General features: G+C 34.8%; 1 protein-coding gene across 1 annotated transcript in view; it reads right to left on the reverse strand.

Annotated features, from left to right (window-relative positions):
• EML5 (EMAP like 5) overlaps positions 1-21,375 on the reverse strand; it is a 110,896-nt gene that overhangs the window by 68,296 nt on the left and 21,225 nt on the right. Inside the window, exons 2-9 of the mRNA XM_056344959.1 lie at positions 20,688-20,847; positions 17,651-17,749; positions 17,020-17,088; positions 14,285-14,470; positions 6,378-6,513; positions 3,277-3,478; positions 2,027-2,164; positions 1,007-1,263 (exon numbers count right to left, since the gene is read on the reverse strand). Coding sequence (XP_056200934.1) covers positions 1,007-1,263; positions 2,027-2,164; positions 3,277-3,478; positions 6,378-6,513; positions 14,285-14,470; positions 17,020-17,088; positions 17,651-17,749; positions 20,688-20,847 — 1,247 coding nt within the window. The remainder of the gene's footprint in view (positions 1-1,006; positions 1,264-2,026; positions 2,165-3,276; positions 3,479-6,377; positions 6,514-14,284; positions 14,471-17,019; positions 17,089-17,650; positions 17,750-20,687; positions 20,848-21,375) is intronic.

The raw sequence follows: 21,375 nt of genomic DNA on the forward strand, positions 1-21,375 counted from the left end.
GACATATTGTATCAGGACTACTAAACTCGAAGCTTGAAGTTATACCTACTCTGTGCATGCGTCCTCTGCAGAGGGAATTATCTTGATGAAAACTGTTTCAAGAGTATGGGACAGTTCAGTCAAGTTTTGAAGACTGTTGTCTTGAAAATATTTACAATACTGGGGTTGTCACAAACTTTGAAACTGAAAAGTGTATTTTAACTTTACATAATATACTAATTTTCTTGAACAGTCCTCTGCCATAAAAGACACATTTGAACCTGTGTTATCAGTAGACTGCCCAGCTAAATTTCATTTTGATATTTTTATTCATTCTGAAGGTTGCATGATTGAATCATGTGTATCACAGCTTCAATATTTTTTTGTTTCCAGCAACTCCTAACATTCTGGCATCCTTACATCCGCTACTCTTTATTTTCTCTGCAGTTACCTAATCCCATTATACTTCCAAATTCATTTGCATTCCAACTGTTTCTATCTATTACAAATTTCTCACTGTAAAACCTCTTTTAAGTTAAATTCCTCAGTTCTGCTACAAACATAGCTGTAGAAAACCAGATGACTCTTACGAGATGAAACATACTAATTTTTTCACACATTTTAAAAGACATACAGTGCAAGCAAATGATAATCCATTTAATAACCAAGCTTAGTAAGTACAAAGCTATTAAGCTATTGCAAAATCGAATTTGAATGCAATACTTTTTCTAAAAAAGTAGGAGTAAAGATTTAGTTTTGAGAAATACATTATAAGCCAGCATCTCTACCATGAAAAGATGCGTTATGAAGAAGAGTAAACACATAAGGATAAGATTTATTTAAGCACCTTTGCTAGAAAATGCTGTACTTATTCTAATAAAACAAATATTTATATGAACTTAGAAAAAAAATATATCTATAACCCAGTGCTTCGACCGAGGATCTGTACTTGGCTGTTTTTACAAAACTACTATATATTCTTTCAGTAATGGCTAACAAGTATCACAAAAGCAACTCAGAATCTTACCTGGCATTCTATAAAAAAGTCTCTTCCCATTGCCATCATTGGTCTGTAAGTATTTACTGTCCGAAGACCAATCCATATGGGTGATGAAACTTAAAGATCCAATACATTCTCCAACTTTCTTGTACCGCTGAACAACACCATATATATCCACAGAGCTGTCATTGGAACCAACAGCTAGGAAGTTCCCGTCTGGTGAATATTTGAGTTCATGAATAGCTTCTTTCCTGTCTTTGATATGAACAACCTCAGTCATATCTCTGTAGTATGAAAGAAAGCATGTCATAAGTATAGCAGAGCCTTTTCACACTGTCAAATTCCCAGGTTTTAGAAAGGGACAAAATTGTGAAATGATGAAGTGAACTTCAGTATCATACGTACAAACACAACACTCCCACTCCTATTTTTAGACTTGGGCAGGGCTTCTGGCCAAAAAAGGAGAAGGGAACACTAACACATGGAGATGTTGCACTGGGCTGAGGGAGAGGGAAAAAAGGAACTGTTCAAGCTAGGTCCACAGAAAAAGTTAACCAGGTAGATTACTAGATCTTTGTTCACTCAGGGAAGAAAAACTTCACTAACATGAGAGACAGATCTCATTTTCACTTTAAAACTGTGGGATCACAGCCACAAAGCAGCACTGTGTTTGTATGCACGATGTGCTGACAGGAGCATTCCAACACATGGAAACAATTTAGGAAGTAATGGAGATATATTTCTTAATAATTTAAGAATAATCAGTAAAGCTAAAACCTAAAGTAAAACACTTCCTAGAAGACTGCCATTCTTCGCAAATAGACAAATACACTTTTTCAAATGTGTTGTTATGGAACAACATGAATACATGTAGCACACACATTTAAAAAAATCTGAACACCCTCAAGATCAGTAATTTAAAACAGAAATGCAAGCGATCTCATGTATTGGTCACTACAGTGCCAATATCCATACAATTTATAAAAGCAATTACATAACACACTTGAAAGAGTTAGTAACACATCTGTTTTTAATTTTGTAACATACCTGACTCGAAGCACAGTGAATGAGCCATCTTTCATTCCAAGAGCAAGATGGATTCCATCAGTACTAACTGCAGCACAGCGAATGGGTTCCTCCATGTTGCACCGGGCAATCAGAGCATGGTCTATTAAACTCCAAATTCTAAAATAAAGATATAATTACAAATGTAAGGAGTGGTTTGTAGCTGTGTCATAGACAGCATGAAGCCTCCAATTTCTGCAGAATGCTGGACATAGTAGTGTCCTATTCTAAAATAAATTTCCATAAGGAAAATCTAAGACAAAAGTGTGAATTTTGCATTCAGCAGTGAATATTCTTATATGTAAAATAGTGATTTTTTACATATCTAATTTAATGACAAAATGCAGGGGCAGAATAATTTTGTTTCATTTTCTGAATATAAAAAGAATGACATAACAATATATACTGTTAGATCACTCTGAACATTCCACTATTTTGCTAATCATTTTAGCCAAGAAGAACACTAAAGAACAATTAAAGACTTTGCTCACTGTAAACATAGCCTTTCCTATTAACAAGTAATTATTATCCTCACATATAACTAGACAATATTATAACATGTAAGTTCTTACTACAAGATACATTACAACATCTATAATTTACAAGATATATTTGGAATTCTACAACATTATTTTAATACCCATAATTCAACTACTACTTTGCTTAACAATGTTATGCTTAATGTATTTAACAAAAATGCCGACACATTTGATTTCTAAGAAAGAAGAGAAAAGGTGTTTTAAACACAAAAGAAAGATGACCCTGTAAAAGGGAGTAATTTACTGGGTCTTCTCAGAATATAGATTCTATTTACTGTGCATGCATTAAGTTTGAGAAACGCCCCAGCTAAAAGTTAATTTGCAACGTGACAAAGTGAGTATGGCAAGAGTAAAAATCGTAAGTTTTTTTACAATGTTTTTTTCATTGTAACCTGTGAATACCTAACATAACTCCTGAAAAGGAAACACACAGAGGATACCTGTGTATGAGTGCTTAATGTTAGGCTAAATGAAATTTGTTCAAATGTTGTACATTTCATCTTTGTGAAATATGCATTTCCACTATATTTTATTACTAGAGAGTACTAATTTCATGTATAACTTCATTGGCTCAGCAGCACTTCAGTGCTGCATTTTAATACCTTTTACATGTACACATTTCAATAAGGTTATCTACAAAATTAATTGTTTGTATAAAACTGTATGCAGTTAAACAAACAAACAAGATTTAACCTGACTGATCGATCGTCACTTCCAGTCATTGCTAGTGGTTTTGTAGGATGGACAGCCAAAGCCCACAGCTCCCCTTCACAGTGCCCCTGCATTATCAGGAAAGGCTTATTACGCTCATGCACCACAATTTCAAAAATTTCACTATCCTGTGTCCCAACGAGTATATGGTCTCCTCTCCAGCAAACACTTCTTACAGACAGACCTGTAGAAGAGATTATTACCAGGAAATACACCCTGAGAATTTGTGAAATAAAGATAACGTAGCACATGACAAAACATAAAAGAAAATATCAAGAAATATCCATATACCTTCTCTTACTCCTCCATTTACTCTGTTTACCTATTCCATATAACAGAGACTGCCCTTGAAACATTAACATTTCAAGCTTAGTATTACAAAAGTTCTAAAATAAATAGAATGTGAGCCTTATTTTAATAACGGACATGTACCCAATTCTTGTATTACAAGATCTCTGACAAAGAAAAATAATACTGACATTTGCATCTGAAATTACACATTTAATATCTTTAATCAAAGGTAGCAGACAACATAAATTACAATTTCTGATCAAACCATGGACCTTAGTACTAGCTAGATGAACATAAAGTATTTGACAGCAGCATCGGTGGAACATGCATTATATGTAGGACTGTCAAAAAGCCTAATTCTCGCCAGCTTGTTTCTGAGATGCTCCCCCTAAAGCAAATCTTTGTAACATCTTAATAGTATCTGGAATTATTTTCCCACTAAATAGAAAATAAAAATAAATCAAACAGAAACAACATACAGAGAGATGAGAAGGGTTTATGATGGAATTTAACATGTATTTCTAGACACTGAATTAGTTTCCAGGCTTACAGTGGAAATGAGCACTCAAAAGCTGCACTTTTTTGTAGATAAGGTTGGGAATAATAAAATGGAAGTTAGGACAGTTGTATACTGTGAACCCAGTCTAGTCTTAGATGCCCAATCTTAGCAGTGTGCACCTTTTAAAACAGACTATATTTATCACATTCTGATGGTGCAACTCAATTTTGCCAATTTAAAGTGTAGATAATCAGATAGTAGCAATGCCTAATGTAATCCCCTTTGCCTAAACACTGAATTTTGTTGACAGTAGCTCAAAAATAATCTTTGAAAAACTACTCTGAATTAATATGTGAGAAAAATTGTATCTACTGGATGAGAGAAAGGAATAATGCAATGGTGTGAGTTGATGTACTGAAAAAAAGGAGGTTTAACTATGTAGAGGGAAAAGAAGAGCCTTAAGTTATTAAATCTACATTGGAAAAACTTTGCAAGACTCGGAAACAATGAATGGGTTATTAGCAGTCCAGTTTTATGCATTTGCACTGACAAAGGTAGCTTTCAAAGCAAAGCTCTTGATCATGCCTACCTACCATATTTTACATCACAAGATAGCCTTCAAACACACAAATAAGACTCCCTCCATATGAACAGAACTGTAAGATGTGATCCAGGATTGCGTTCAGTGCACTCCCAACTGCAATACAATGTTCAGTCCACTGAAACAGACTAGACCTAATGCCCCTCAAACACCCTTCAAAATGTGTCTATTGTGTTACTCTACCTCCACACCAGCTGCTTTGCTTTACAGATTTGTTCCTACTGTGCTGCACGGGTGAATCTAACCACCTTACCATTCAGCCCTATAATCAAGACATTATATGGCTGTATTGTCTACAGTGATTAAAAAGTAAAGAAGGAAACAATCAGAATCTTTGATGAAGGATGATTAAGACACTTGTTTTAGTAATTTGGAGCTTCTTATTGGTGTTGGTAGATATTTTGAAAAGCAGTTTGACTACTTGCAGAAGTATCTAGAGCTAACTGCTCTACGAACCATTCACAAGGATGTAGAACTTGAGTTCATGTTCACAGATTACCAAGAGGTAAGGTATAGCAGCAGCAGAATAAGCAATTAAGAAAATGAGTAGAAGGACAGGTCATAAAGGCAATCCTCAAAAGGATACAATACGAAAAAAGACTGAAGGGAAGAAATTCAGAAAACTGAATTTATTAAATTCAGCATTTTTAAGAAGCTATTAGTTCTGTCAAGGGCATCTGACAAGTCAAAAAGCGAGGAAGGAGTTCACGTAAGTGACAAAAGAGGAACCAAAAGAGTTCATGGCAAGAAAGTTCCATCAAAAGAGAGGCAAGCGGGAGTGGAGAACAAGTTGGAAAGAATTAACGGGGAATGAAACAAAGCTTTCAACTACATGCAACAGAGCTCAAAAACAGCAGCTGAGTAAAATTCAATTTAAAACAGAGATGGTGTACTACAGGGCATTTAAAATGGAATGAGCTCCATCTCATTGCAATATTTCATAATCTTGGTGGGAATGTGAAGTCAATTACAGGATACGAAGATTTAACTTGTAATCAGTTGTTTATTGATCCTGAATATCTGATTGCCATCAGACATTCTAGCACATTGCCAAATTCATGGCAAGATACTAAAAGATAACAAAGTGACTGGGGGCAAAGAAAACCAAATGCCAGCAAAACCAATATCGTAACTGACATTACTACTTTAGCATACATCTGAATTCTTTTCCTGAATCACTACAGCAACAATATCTAGAACACTGACAAAACATGCTATAGACTGCCAAATGTAAAATTTTAGCATGCCATAAACTGTAATTGAAATCATAGGTAGAACGTGTAAGCAGTGTTCTAAGCCCTAAGAAACTGTAGGTAACTTCCAAATAGTTATGAAAATTTGTGTAACTAGCAAATGCAATTTTTGTACTCCACTGTTTTACATTGTGGATCTCACTGTTGCTTCTAACTTCTCTTAAAGCATTACTGTTTCTAGGTAAAAGCCGCTGTGCTATAGAAAGATGTGCATTTTATTGGTTTAAAAGAAAAAAAAATTACAACTTCATATTATGTTTTACAGTAACTTTGAAGTACTATGGAACCTTCATATGAGTAGGCACGATCAAATTTCCTTCCTAGCAAATAGTTCACAGTAACATACATGAAACAACCTTTCAAAAGTCCTTTCTTGTTCAAAAGACTGGTAAATTTCCTATCTTATTTGTATATGAAAAGTGACAAACTTCTTTTTTACCTTTATATCCCTGGTCTGTTTCCCTGAGATCTATCACAGTAATTGGTTTAAAATTTAAGTCCCACAAGCGAACACAGCCATCCCTGCCACCAGTGGCAAACCCCTCTTCGCATGCGTTCATACTGAAAATTCCTGCCTGAAGAGAGAAGAAAGTTTTTTTTAACAACATATAAATATTAGAGATACCATTAGGGAAAGTGGAACTCTCATCCATGCCAGTATTGATTGTCTTCCTATGTGTTACGCTGTTGAAAATAGCATAAACATGCAATTAATACAAGCTTTAAATATGAAAGAGTCAGAAATAGAAACAAACTCAAACCAAGCAGAATTCAAATTCAATGATAAACAGTAAGGTAAGAGAATTGTTGCAATACTGCTTTCATCCTGAAGATGATGATCATAGTGATGCTGCTTCTTATCCCTAGAAAGAGTTTAGTTTCATATCCTCTTGCCTTAGGATCTGGTCCAACTCTCACAAATGTCAGCAGGAAGATTTCCACTGATCTCCCTTAGGCTTGGTTCAGGGCCTTTGTTGCAGCTTCTATGCAACCAGATAAAAAACATCTGGGACTTTTTAAAATTTTAAGCCAAAGACTACTGATGTAAAACTTAAGTTTAGAAGCAAAATATAAGAAAACCAGTGATTTCTTTACAACATTTAAAAATACATAATATAAACTCATTTTAAAATTAGATATCAGGAAAAAAAACCCAACATATTTTCTTTAATTCACTTGATACATGTTTTCTTCAGGGTAATGAAGAGATAAGGAGGATATATCCATTATTAAAATAAATATACTGTATCACATAGCCACTATATTTGATGTAAACATGATACATTATCTAAATAGCATACACGTACTTACACAACTCGTTAGTCTTATTTTCAGTAGTAGCTCACACATTTCAGTAAGCAAAGCTACTGAAAGGGCAACTTTGGCTAATAAGCCTACAAGATTTTTTTTTAAAAAATGTATATTTATTGAAAATATTTAATATTCAGCTATGACAAAAGAAAACAGCATTAAAAACATTAAAAACGAGCATTAAAAACGGTGGAAGGGAAAATCTGTCTCCAACTCCTGCACAGAAGAAGGTAGAAGAGCCAATACCATACATATATCTTCTAGAATACTGTTCTGAAATTTCAAGTTTGTAAACTTCCAACAGTTTCTTTGGCTGGGGGTCTGAATTTCACAGTAATGAAGCACAGTAAACCCAAACGTGAAAGCAATTTGCAAAGGACAGATTGGCTTTTGGGAGAAGAAGCTGTATACTTACAGAACAAATTAGCATCCAGTGTTGTGGCTTGTGAGAATTCCCAAGTACTCATGAGTATTCTCTCCTACTAAGCTGTTTTTTCTTAAATTATAACTAAGGAAAATATCGTAATAGACTAATCATAATGAAATATGGACTGTGTTTGCTTCTCCAGCATCAAGTAGAAAGAATATCACTTTCCAACTTGAGAAAAAAGAAATCTCTCTGCTTTCACAAAAAAAGCATATTAGAATGTCAAATGACAACCAAAATTTAAATACTAGGGTGACAGAACTCAAATTTCTTGACGTGTCATGTCCATCCTCAGGACACAGGCTTTTAAGACAAGCCATATTTTCAGGAGTAGTATCTGCCTCAACAGAATTGTAGTGCAATTTTTAAATCATAAGCAGATTAAAAGGCTAACTCCCATTATCTCTAATGTCCTGAAAATCCTCTTTCTGTTTCTTTAAGAGCCTAGAGATTTTTGAAAATACTACCCAAACTGTATTTTTTTGGGGGGTGGGGGTGGTGTCTGTTTGTCTGTTTTACTACATTAACTTTTCAGTGCCATTAAGCAAAAAAAAGGCTAGAAGAATTTTGGCTCATTTTGTACCATATACTGATTTCTGACCAAGTTCTGGCATATTTAAATATTTTAAAGCTCTTTTTGGAATGCAACCTTGATAATAGAATTATACCCTTTCCTTTAATTAACTCATTCTGAATTCCATGATTTAATTAGTCAGTATTAAAAAAAGAATCAGACATTTGGCGATGTGGGAAGCTGGCTGAATGTTCTGAAGATAAGATCAAGTGGATCCAGGATTAATCTGTTTTCCATTTCACAGAATATTCTTATCTTGAAAAGGACATACTGGTTGTCAAGGAGATTTCACAGATGTTATGCTTGCTCAATCTCTTGAAATGTAATAGGACATTCTCATTTCAGTCTATGTGCCACTGGAATAGAATTATTAGATGAAAGCTACAAAAAAAGTGCCTTATTAATGGAGACTGTAAGTACCTAATGGAAGAAGCTGAGCTTAGCTAGTCTTCACTTAATTGTTAGGCTCACACTTAATGAGGAAAAGACAGTTTCTTTACTCTGGTAGCTTGGCCAGTCATAATTCTTCCACTAAATCTTTCCTTTTAGGAACTGCCAAGACTGTTAATGCAACTCAACTTTGGACTCTTCATGCTTCTCTTAATCATTCAGCCTGAAACTGTCATTAACATAATGTGATTCTTGACAGTCAATAGCCTTCTACCAGAAATGAGAGGCAAACAATTGCATTGACTTTGTTTGATCCAACTGAATAGCGTGAGCAACAAAGACCGACTGTGCTCCTGAATCAAAATACAGGGTGTAGATAAGTCTTCCACCTTAAAAGTTACGAAGTTTGACATACAGACTGCCTTATTCTGTTACAAATTTTTCATTACACTTCCTAATGAATGGAAAAATTCTGGAAATAACGCCTCAAATTGATCAGCAGTCTTCTCAGAATGCAGAATATTTCCTATTTTTCCAATATAACCAGTTGATATCACATCTGTGTTCCCTCAAATTAAAAAAAAATTAAAAAAGGAGTTGAATGAGAACAAAGAAATAAATGCCCAGATTTATCAGAAATGATAGTTCAAAGCTGGAGAAGTACAAGAACTTGACAAAGATGGTCTCTATTGCATGAATATTTTGACGCTCCTTATATCCAAGAAGCTTCCAATAGTGAGGTAGTCTCAGTGTTTCTATTGCTGCTGTACCTATCTTGCCTCCACTAGACAAAAACCACGTGTAATTTATCTAAATGCAATTGTTTATATAAAATCCATCACGCTAACTCTGGCTATGCCATTCCTAACACACATGACTGCAGTTTGCTATAATTAGTATCAAGCTTGAAAAATCCTATGGAAACTTCAGAAGTGACTACAGCTGAGCAACACAGAGAACAGAGACATTATAACAGTTCAGTAAGAACCCCAGTGCCTCCTTTTTACTCCTAGACACAATTCAGGGCATAGATGCTACCATGTAAAGCAACATGTATGTTCAGCACTTATCCTAAGACGCTGTCTCTCCCAATATATACTGCATAGCAAGGAAATGGAATGCAAACATTTAAGGTTGGTGTCAGTAAGTCTACAATAGAGAGCCATTACTGTGAAATTTAATCTTCCTATCTAACAAATCACCCACAGAACAGTTAGAAAATGGGTATATTACTACAAGAATTTAAAATAGTTGCCTATAAACCTCTCATTGGCTGAAATAAATGGACAGTTACCTTTCAAATTCATGACTAGTCTAAGCAGTACGAGAAAAATACGCCATAACTTAATGTGTTGGTACATGATACAAGCTTAAAACCATTCATTTAAGTTCATTATATTGTTTCCATCTATATTTAATCAGTATTCAGCAAACTGACAAAGGCGTGCAGTAGTTTTAACAGTGTGCCTGTTATTTAACCTCAAGCCTGTTATTTAACCTCAGTTTCTGACATCAATCCACACAACTTTAATGTGCACCTCTGAAAGACTATCTCAAAATAAATTATTCAGCTGCTGAGAAAGCATCTTATATACATTTACTATGCAAGGCAAAGGCATAGCATACAAGAATCTTTAAAACATACAGTGTTTTTAAATAAAGATGCTATTTTGTTTTAGTACCCAAGTAACATCTTGTGTGTATATATGTATCTTAACAGTCATGGTCTACCTTGAATTTAGAACATATAAGATGATAAAATAAATAGAAGACTCCATAGTCTGTTCTTTGCACTGGTACAAAAATGAGACATCTAAGAAATTGTATTTTTTTTTTAGCCAAGGTATATGTTAACTTTCCAGAATCAGATGCGCTGCCTGCAAATAATCTCCTGAAGTACTACCAGTGCCAGTGAACTTACATATGCTTTCATGTTGCTCTGTTTTCTTTCTCCCTTTTTAAGCTTTCATTATTAGTCATATTATTTAGGAGATATCAGCAAAACTAGAATTTGAGATTCCCATTGCTATCCAGTGTTCCCTGCGCATGAACTCTGTGTCTTTACTCTTAACCCCTGCTCGTTTCCATCTTTTTCTACTTTTCACTCCTACTTCTACTTTAACTGAACTCTCCAGTCCTCTTCCAACTAATTCCCCAGTCATCCCAACCTATTTGCTTTCAACTTTGTTACTACTCAAACTCAGATAGGGATCTACTGGAAACTATTCTTTCTTGTCTACAGTTCTTAGTATTGCTGTGACAGATGACAGATTATCTGGCTTAGCTGTGAATTCTTATTTTGCTTGCTAGTGTTAAAGTTGCTATCTGTTTCCTCAGTTGCTTATACTAGGACAGCATGGCTTATTTTTCACATTGAATTACTCATAAAATGAAAAATGTTTTCAGCTAGGGTAACTGTAACAAAGATAGCCAAAGTTTGGAGAAGAACCCATTTTCTATATTAATGTAGACCACTGCCAGCTGGATGAACTATATCCTCATATCACTAATGTGCTTTAGAAAATGTTTCCTGCATCTCAGGTACCTACTGTTTATGCTGCAAGAAAGGAATACATGGTACTTTATGCAAATAATAAGACATGCCTTCCTTGAATAAATTTGCAGTTTAATTCAAGCCTGTCGAGGAGTAATAATGCAGGGTGATAAACAGGCATGCAGGGACAATTCCAGCACTATCATATAGTCTACAAAAATCTGTATCAATTCCCTACTATGGGCACACTGCTTTTAACACATGTACATCACAAATGTTATCATTTACACTTGCATCTCTTTTTTAAAAGAGTGGATGAGAAGCCCCATTGATAAATGATTTCTGAAATTAAGTATAAAATAACTGTAAAACATGATGGTAATAGTTTAGTGTGGTTGAAGCGGCACTCTTACTCCAAGCTGCTCTATTTTGTGCTTACATAGTCTGACAACATTATCCTTTAAGGTAGTATTCTTCTGGGGGAAAAAAAAAAAAAAAAAAAAGAAAAAAAAGGGGTTAATTTTGTTGGAAAGTAAGCTTCCAGAAGAGATTTTATTGTGGGGTTTTTTTCCCCCCTGAAATTGGTGAGATTTGTAGAGGTTCTAATCTCTTCTGAAAATCAATTCCAAAGCCATGGACTAGTGCCCTTACTTAATTTTCAGTACTGGAAATTACAACTCCATTGAGCCTAAAGGACAGAAGCAGAACTAGAAGGCTAGATGAGACCTACTCCAAGGTCACCTGAGCTCCATCCACCGACGCTACTGAAAGTAAGGAGCAAGGCACTTCAAATTTGATCTTGTGGTCAACAAAGAACCGACACAGCACATAAGCTAATGGAGCAACAAGCTCTCATCATCCTACTTTTATCAGTTGGGTCATTTCACACTGAAACAGCTGAAAAGCACTGCATTATTCTGAGAAATAAACTATTGGAACTCTAACACTCCAAGTAACAAATACATGAATATACAGGACGGGTGTCTACTACAGCATTTAACAGGATGGGAGTGTATTTTCCTGATCAGTTTTGGATAGAAGACAAAGTGCATTCTTGCCTCTGGGAATCCAGGTGTGCATATGCAGTATAAGCATTTTAAAAATTTTACTTCCACTAACTTCAACATCAAAAAGTAAATGTGCACATCACCTTAGGAAAACACAGAACAGAACACTATTGAATACTAATATGAACACTAAAACCAAATCTGAAGGTATAGAATAAGAATCAGGGAATATTTGAAAGCTAAAATATACCTTCCTACTTCTTGGTTTATAATTTGGGCTTTCTTTAATATATTATAGTATTTCTATAGATGCATACAGGAGGGTATGCATGTGTGTATATATATGTATTTTAATACACATAACTTACATGTATGTAATGAAATCTCAAGTGCAGAACATAGTCTAGGTTATGTTTCCCACGCTTATGTTCTTCATAACTTTATTTTTGTTCATAATCAGATACATTGTCATTATACAGCTGTCTGAATAAGCAGTCCAATCAATTTTAAATTATTAGTTAATTCAACAAGCTGCAACCGTCCTGAATGCACATTTCTAAATCATCAGTAAACCAAGAGTCTCCTTACTACAGACTGACTGCAACCTCTCCCACATACATATTATTCATCACTTTGGGTCCCCTCCATTCTACCTGATCAAATCATAAAGAGTGATTTTAATACTTCAGTTATATACATCATCCCATCCAGTCCAATACTGCCAGTTAAAACAAACACATTATTGTAAGAAAGAATAATTGCTATTGATTTTACTTAGAATTTCAAAGTTGCAATATAGGAACTCATATGCTTGTGTTTTCACACTATTTTCAATTTTTAATAAGAGAACTTCAAACATTATCTAGAAAGTACAATGCTCTCTGAAATGAAAATCAACCTTCAACCAGCAAATAATATAGCTTCATAAAGTTACCTTGGCATTTTCATGCTGCTTAGGTTAAAACCACCAGAAATTGATTTGCTTTGTTTTTGAATTGATACTTGGTCAAGTTAGAAGTTGAATCTTGCATTATATAACCAGATATGACTTACTGCTATGACAGAAAATGAAGACTCTCATAGTCTGGCATGCACAAATTAGATTGCAAACCACCAAGTGTTTTTTTGCTACCTACTTTAATCGCAAAACCATATGCTTTGAAAGAATATGGAAAATAAAATAAAAAAAATATGCAGCAAACCCATAATTACTTCATAGTTACATTAAACATTTTGATTAAAAGTAAAAGGAAGTCTTACCAAGCACTTTTGAAAAAAAATTTATTACACTTTCACTGATACGTCTTCACTTTTCAAAGCTGTATACTGTTCTAAAAAGCTGAATGAATACAGTAAAAGGCAGAAACATAGGTCAAGGAAGAGTGATTGAATCGAGCTAAAATTACTTAAAACATATGTGTCTACAAACGAGATAGGCGTTTGGGCTTACATTACAGTTCATAGAATCAACGGACTCTAGAGTTACCAGACAACCAGCCAGCAGGACTCAGTTCACAAAATGACAGATTAGTTGATGTTGGGAGAAAACTGCAGAGCTTCTAGTTCAAACCCCTGCTCAAAGCAGGTTCAGATAACAGCAAGTTGCTCAGGGGTGTGCCCAGCCATGTTGCAAGTGTCACCAAATGGACAGAGAAGTGGATGGAGAGTCCACAGCCTCTCTGCCGACCTGTTTCTTTGTTTCAACACCAATTGCCTAAATATAGGTGTCCAGGCCACCTTAGATGCTTTTGGATTAATGAGGCATCCACAAAAGAAAGTCAGACAAAGCAGATCCCTGTTCTTTGGGGGCAAGCAGCTATATACTCAACTCTGGTATATAAAATGTCATTATATATACCCACGCATGGTAATTGAACAGACTAATACATGTCTACTTAAGAGTAAACTTAAATGCATTCCAGGCTTTATTGATTACTAAGTCCCTCATCAACGATAATGGGAGACATAAATAGACATCTGAATGTATTTCTCAGTCTAGCACTCACTTTCTACCATAACAGCAATCATAGGCAACAGTCACTGAAATTTTTTAGGAACACAGACCACGTGATCTTGCATTGCCCTTTCCAGCTCTCCAGAAATCTATCTAACATTTTATATTAATTTAAAAAGATATACTTACAGCATGTGCTCCCTGTACTGTCCGTACAAGGTTGATTCCTTTCCACACATATATATCTCCATTCAGTGCACCAGAATATGTCACTTCATCCCTGGCACAGGCTAGGCACAATATAGTTTGGAGATCACCAGTTTTGCCAAAAACACCACGTTTTGGTGTCAATGAATTGCCACACAAGCTCCAGAACTGCAACATAAAGTGATTTTAAAAAAAAGGATACTTCACTAATATCCTGTAATTTAATGCATACACCTGAAAGAGTAGTACCTTACATCCAAAAGACATCATTCATACCATTTTCCCTGCTTCAGCTCTCCAGTTGATTAACAACTTTTTATGCTATTAACTAACTTTATCTTTCCATAAAATCAGCATTAGCAGACCAGCTGGGAAGAAGTTTCGGGTTATCAGTATTAAATCAAAAAATTATTTCAAATTATAACTTGTGAGTCAGTTGTATTTTCAGACATTTTTGAAAAGTGTTTCGTAATAGAATTATCTGATCTGTCTTTGATGTCAGACTTCCACTTTGCAAATGCTGCATTTGTACTTTATGTTACTTTGGGCATTTAAAGATGCAATCTAAGCACGTACATTTCTGATAAGGTTCCATTTGCTCTGTTTGAAAGCAGCTGGTTTTATTATAGACTTACCACTTCTCATCAGAACCACTGATCATGCAAACCAGCCATCTAAGGCGGACATTTTTGAGAACTTTCTAATAAACCATTAGCATGTGATTAAAGCAATCACATAAGAGTGAATTTCCTCCTAGATGATGCAACATGTTCTAATGACTCTGAAACTGAAGACTTGCAAAGTCTATTGAGAGAGCACAATACCTGCCAACCAAATATCCAGCTACACTACAGTTTCTGAGATCTCCACAAACAAGCAACACTGGAAAGTCAAGAAGCTGCTTGAGTAATGCAGTGCAAAATGTGAAAATGATTTATTTCATCACTGCTGACAGGTTACTCTTACATTGTCTCAGCATATTCCCTGTATACATGTTTATTTATAATGTTCACATATTTCACAGCAAGTTTCTCTGTTACCAATAATCTATTCGCAATTCTGAGCAGAGACTTCAATTAATACAAGACAATGTTAGCAGTTACAATGAACAGATTTTTGTACCAGCAATACTGTAATTAAGAAATAACCATATACTGATTAGACAAATCCCTGTATCTTAACTAGTATTTCTTTAACCAGAGTGCACAGTTGCTTGAGAAGTAATTGCACAATCACTGCACAAATCAAACACCTAGCTCTAATATCGAAGTAGGCAACATATCTAAAAAAAGTATTTCCTCAATATCAGCCCAGTTGGAATTATCTACATAACTTAAGTAGTTTAATGCAAATTTTAGTACATGTGAGTTAAATACACAATAGTATTACAAACATGATAGTTATTGATACCTGAAAGAACAAGAAGGGATAGCTTAAAAAAAACGCACAACAAAATCTCTTGCCTGATCCAAACACCTATAAATCTATAGGATTCAGATTTTTACTTAATGTTTTCTCAAAGGAAACACCAATTATTTTTAAAATGCTATTGGTATTTAAAAAGGCTTCATAGAACCTTAAAAGTTGCCCAGATAAACTTTTCCTTATCTAAATAGATATGCTTTGATATCATAAAGCCACCTTAAATATACTAAATCACGGCTGGCAAATATTAGCTCACTTGGCATAATGGTCCTTTTAGATCTTGAAGTAGAAAAAAAGATCATTATTAATCAAGCTTATGGAAATCTGTAAATTACATGCTAAACATTATGCTAAATCAAAGATGTATGCAATCTAGCCAACGTGTTGAATGTTTTTTTTTCAATAAACCATTAATACATATTAATCTAAAATTTTGTTGTATAAAAAGCAACACATTTTTTCCCCGCTATAGGAACCTACGCATAAGAGCAATACAGAACTTTCAAGCTGCCATCTACTGCTGTTATGTGGTAACACAGAAGACAGTGCATGGGAAAAGGCAGTGACTTTAGGATTTTATGGCAGTCAAGCATTGATAATCCTGCTGAAAGAGCTAAACCTGAAAAAAAAGCTGTTTCTGCATGGCAGTTGGTACATGGATCAAACAAAGTGTTTCTATGAAACACTACTTGAAAAAGACATTAACTGGCCAAATTATGAATCCTGTAACAGGTACAGAGTGCTCAAAATGACAAAGGTAAGAAGAACAGCAGGGGAAAAAAAAAAGAATTAAAAGAAAGATCAAGCATTTTCCTTTCTTTCCACTGTATCCTCATACTCTCAAACTGTAAGAAATGGTTTTTCAACTCATTTCACCTCCGCAGTGTAACATCTATTGTGTAAGAATCAGAAACTTGTGTATCTGGACTCACCTTAACATATACATCCTGTTTTTGTTATTTGGGATTTCAAACAGTGTATTTTAGACAACCTAAATTTTAAATTATATTACAATCATTACATACAATGCTACCAACAACTCTTTCATTCCTTCTGTCAGGGCATGAACTCTTTCAAGTAGAAATGGCCTGTTTTCCACTATATGTATCTTATAAAATGTCTAGGGTAGTCAGGTGTGATCCATGATTCCAGTTCCTAAGAAGTAATGCTATTCTTACAGAAGACTTTTCATATTATAATTATATATTCCTTTTAGAGTCTATTTTACATATTTTATAGAGTACAAACAACTGCAGTTTAAATATTTAATGAATTAACATTTATTTCATTACCTTGATGTGTTTTACACCACAGCTGACGAGCTTGTTTGGCTGGTACAAATCCCAAGAAATATCAAATATCTGCATAAAAGAACCCAAGGATGTCAGCAGAGATGGCCTTTCTAGTATGGGACAGTTAAAACAGTAAAAACTTGTAGCAAATTAACAGTCTGAACTGCTTTAATTGGAACTATTGGGATGTCTTTTTATAATCCCCTCATTCAATACTGAAATTGCTATAGCTCATATTCTGTTTGGTATTTTTTCCTACAGTAATTAGAACATACGGTACAAACAACATTAAGGTTCACTTAAAGACTAGATAAATTTAAATAATTATTTGCATTTTGATTTCCTATATGGGGATTTGGGTCTAGGAAGTGTATTAATTTTGCACTTCCCCTACATGCTTACAGTCTCAGCAAACTATAGACAAATAAACAGTGAGTTACACATTCTGTTTTTGAAAGAGAGGTAAATATCTTAAATATCTTTACATACTTTAATACATATCCAAGCTTTATGCAAATTCATTTTCTAAAACAAACTGGTTTTTGTTCAGACATAGTTTTAGTATGTATTGACAGACATGGTTTAACAAACTGAAATTGTATTGACACCCAAATTCTTCAGTTATACTTACTCTGTCTGTATGACCCGGAGCCATTGATAACAATTTTCCTTTTCTCCAGTCCCATACACAAACTGTGTTTTTTGAGTCCAAACCAACTGAGACCAAACGCTAAAAATGTCAAAATTAAACAAATAAATAAAATTAACTCAATATATTAATGAAAGGTAGTCACCATTTTGCCTGATAACGAATTCATAATGTATTTGAGCTAGTAGCTACATTTTGATATGGAAGGAAACTAAAGATACAACATCTTATGCCAAAGCTTCCATAGATGCTTCTCTTCAGTTACATCATGATCATAAAGAAGAAAGATCTTCTCAGATAAGAATATATTTCTGATTTATAAAGTTTAATACATAAAATTATATACAGCACACATGGCAAGCAGCAGCCAGGAGAAATTTGTTCAGTTTATGCATGAATTGTGACATCTTAATCTGTATAAATGAAAATTTTAGGACAAAGGTTTTTTCACTGTTCAGTAGTTAATACCTGCACACATTAAAGACAAACTGAGTTTCAATTTTTATGTAGATTATCAAAGTGAGTTTGCAACAATAAAAGCAAACCCCAAACTTCATTATTTTTTTCCCCAAAGTCAGAAAACTATTCCCAATAACATAATTACTGTCTGAAAAGCTCCAAGATTATGAGAAGAAAAAGAAACAAATTAAATACAAATGCTATCCATATGCTCTATTTATTAATGCCAATTTCCATTTTTCAGACACTGTAAAGTCCAACCTTCCTATTCCATCTTTGAAGGAACTTTGAATTCATCTCAGAAGGAACATCAGTTTCAATTCCAGCTAAACCTCCAAGCAGTTCAATTCCAGTCGTACCACAGAACGAGGGGCATAAATGCAGAATAGTTTTACCACTATGTATATCCATCACAAAAAAATTGGGTGATGCCTTTCCAGACAGAAGCTGATACATGGACTTCTCAAAAAGGGAGATTAAATTATGTTCTTAGGAGAACCGAGAACTAGAAAAACTTGTTACCAACCAGGACACCCCCACAGTGGAGTATAGCTCAGAGAAGAGCAAAAAGCCAGCAAGCTCAGGGAAGAATATACCATAAAGAAAGCTGAACTTCTCTCAAAACCAGAGAGATTGTAGGGTAATCTTGGGTTTAGATAACACAGCTGCACCAGAGAATCATCAGGTTCCCAAGACAATTAACAGAAGTGAATCAAGAATAAATAACGTCTTCCTGAGCTAGCCAGACTAGTTGGGGGTGGGAAAGAGAGTGTGTGTTTGTGGCACAGCCCAACACACAATATAAAAACTGAACAACTAATAAAACAAACTTTCAAGAGACCTTGAGCTTGACCTCACTTCAATCCACATATTCCTTCCTAGTGACTGGAGATGCCGCCCAGCATCGTTACAGTGATCACATAGAAGCAAACCAGTAATAGGAACCACATTTTTCTTGTGATTCATCTGTATATTGCAATTGTTTGTGTTGTGATTTCAGTATATTGCTGTATCACTATTAAATCAAAACCCCATGTAATGCCAAATGTATCAAATAAGTATGTTTAATATCAAACATTGAACCCTCTAAAAGAACCTGGTCAGTGACTCCGACAAATTTGGATGTAAAAGGATAGGCAAGATGCAAACAAAGATATTTTGCAGATCTTCCAGAACTGGATTTGTGTTCTATTCTATTTCCATACGGAGACAATTCTGGAGATGCAGATCTTGAAAAACCTGTATCCAACATTCCTTTGAAACCACAAAAAAATGCAATGAGAAAGGTGATCATACAGAAATGCTGAGAAAAGTGGACAGCTTAAATTCTGACCATTTATGGCTTTAAACATAAGAATCAGTACTGGGTACTCCTAAAACACATCACAGACAGTGTTTTTTAGAACACAGAGTTAGGGGACTTCAATCCTAACTAAGATATATTTTTGACCTTAAATTATTAAGGCTCTTCAAGAGGAAGTGATGCAAGTTTACACAGACAAGAACAACATAGAGAAAAGATACCCCTGTCAAGTAGAAATTAAGTTCTGTAAAGAAGCTGACTCCCTGAACAATGAGAAATCTAAATGATAAAATCTGTTCTAATAAACTCAAAACCTCCTGAGAACAATTACAGCATGTTTTAACAGCCACAAGTTACAGCTAGGATTTCCTCTATTTGTGTTTAATAAAGCTCCATGTGATACTGTCTTAACTAAGGACAGCAACTGGTCTCTACAATACATCCTTACTTGAGAAAGCAGTAGTAACAGATATTGACCTTTTTAGCAAGCAAAAAGAACCGAGATCATAGCTAAATCTGAACATCACATTGCAAGGCTAAGTGGGAAGGGAAGAAGTGCTGTATAAATCCATGCGAGCAGAACTGCAGAAAGGACTTTAATGGCCAATACTTCTTCAGCTGCTACCTAATGTGTATTTTCCATTTCTAACATGTCAATCAAGAAAGCCTCTTTACTCACAGGAGCAAGTGTATGGTAAAAATCATCTCCCTTATAAGTAGCAGCTCTGAGAACCTATTTACTGCTCTTGAATGTTTTGAAGTAACAAAATTATAATCCAATAGAACCTTTTTCCTGACTCTTAGATCCAGGATACATGAGTCTGAACAAACAATCAAAATGTGGAGAGCCATCAACAAGTGCAAAATGAGTGATAGAGAAGGGGATACTGCCTGAAGACATTCAGAGTCCAAGATGAGTAACACTATGGGACTACCATCACTTTGTGCAGAAGACATGCCCCTGCACAGGGGAGGTCCACTATCTCTAACCATTTGGTGTAACCCTAAACTGTGGCTCACAGAACACAAGAACCTCCCTAACATCGCATCTTCATTCAAACTCTTTTGAAGTTATAATGTTCTTGCCAAATGTGATTATTTGTCAGTCACTACTAATTTCAACTTTTTTCCTCAACTTCAGAATAAGCAGAAAAAACCTGAGTCAATACACTTCCTTAAAAAAAGAAAAAGCTACATAACAAGATTTCTGATAGATAAACAATTTATGTGCTTGAAAAAAGAATAGCCATTACATACCTGACCATCTAAATCAAAAGCCAAGCAAGCTATACCATGTGTGTGAACATCTTTCAAAACAGATACAGTTTGCACAGTGTATGAGTCCCACACGCAGATGTATGGTTCTTTTCCAACTTGACCTGTTGCCACCAACACACGTTCAGGATGCAAAGCAAGGCTGCCAAAGAAAAAGACATAAAATATTTTTGCATGAAACTTTTACATTTGCCTAGTTGGTTGCATTAATATTTTTCCTTTAAAATTATTTTACAATATTTTCTCAATGATACTAGATACTAACAAGTAATTTTGTATCACAGATTCCACAATAGCTGTAAAATTCCCTTGATACAGTAGTACATGCCACCACCTTTCTTGAATTTGAACCTTCAAGCCTTCTCCAATTAAACTACCTGCAGAATAGCCACTAATCCTCTGTTCCAAAATACAGGGTTTATTATATGCACTAAAAAATACCTGTTTTCCCTTTCTTTCTCTGTTCTTTTAACATTTAAAACCACAAAGGATGGACAACAAAAGTTGGTGTTTAGTTATCTAGGCACCTATCGTCAATGGAGAGAGATGCATCTCCGTAAGTACTTCATTCCACATACTATATGACGTCCTTTTTATGAGGGGATTGAATAGCCTTCTGAAGTTATCTCTCTGCTGATTGTACAGCAAGCCAAAGCATGACTAGCTTAGA

This window comes from Falco biarmicus, chromosome 7, assembly GCF_023638135.1.
Source record: "Falco biarmicus isolate bFalBia1 chromosome 7, bFalBia1.pri, whole genome shotgun sequence".
Lineage (NCBI taxonomy): Eukaryota > Metazoa > Chordata > Aves > Falconiformes > Falconidae > Falco > Falco biarmicus.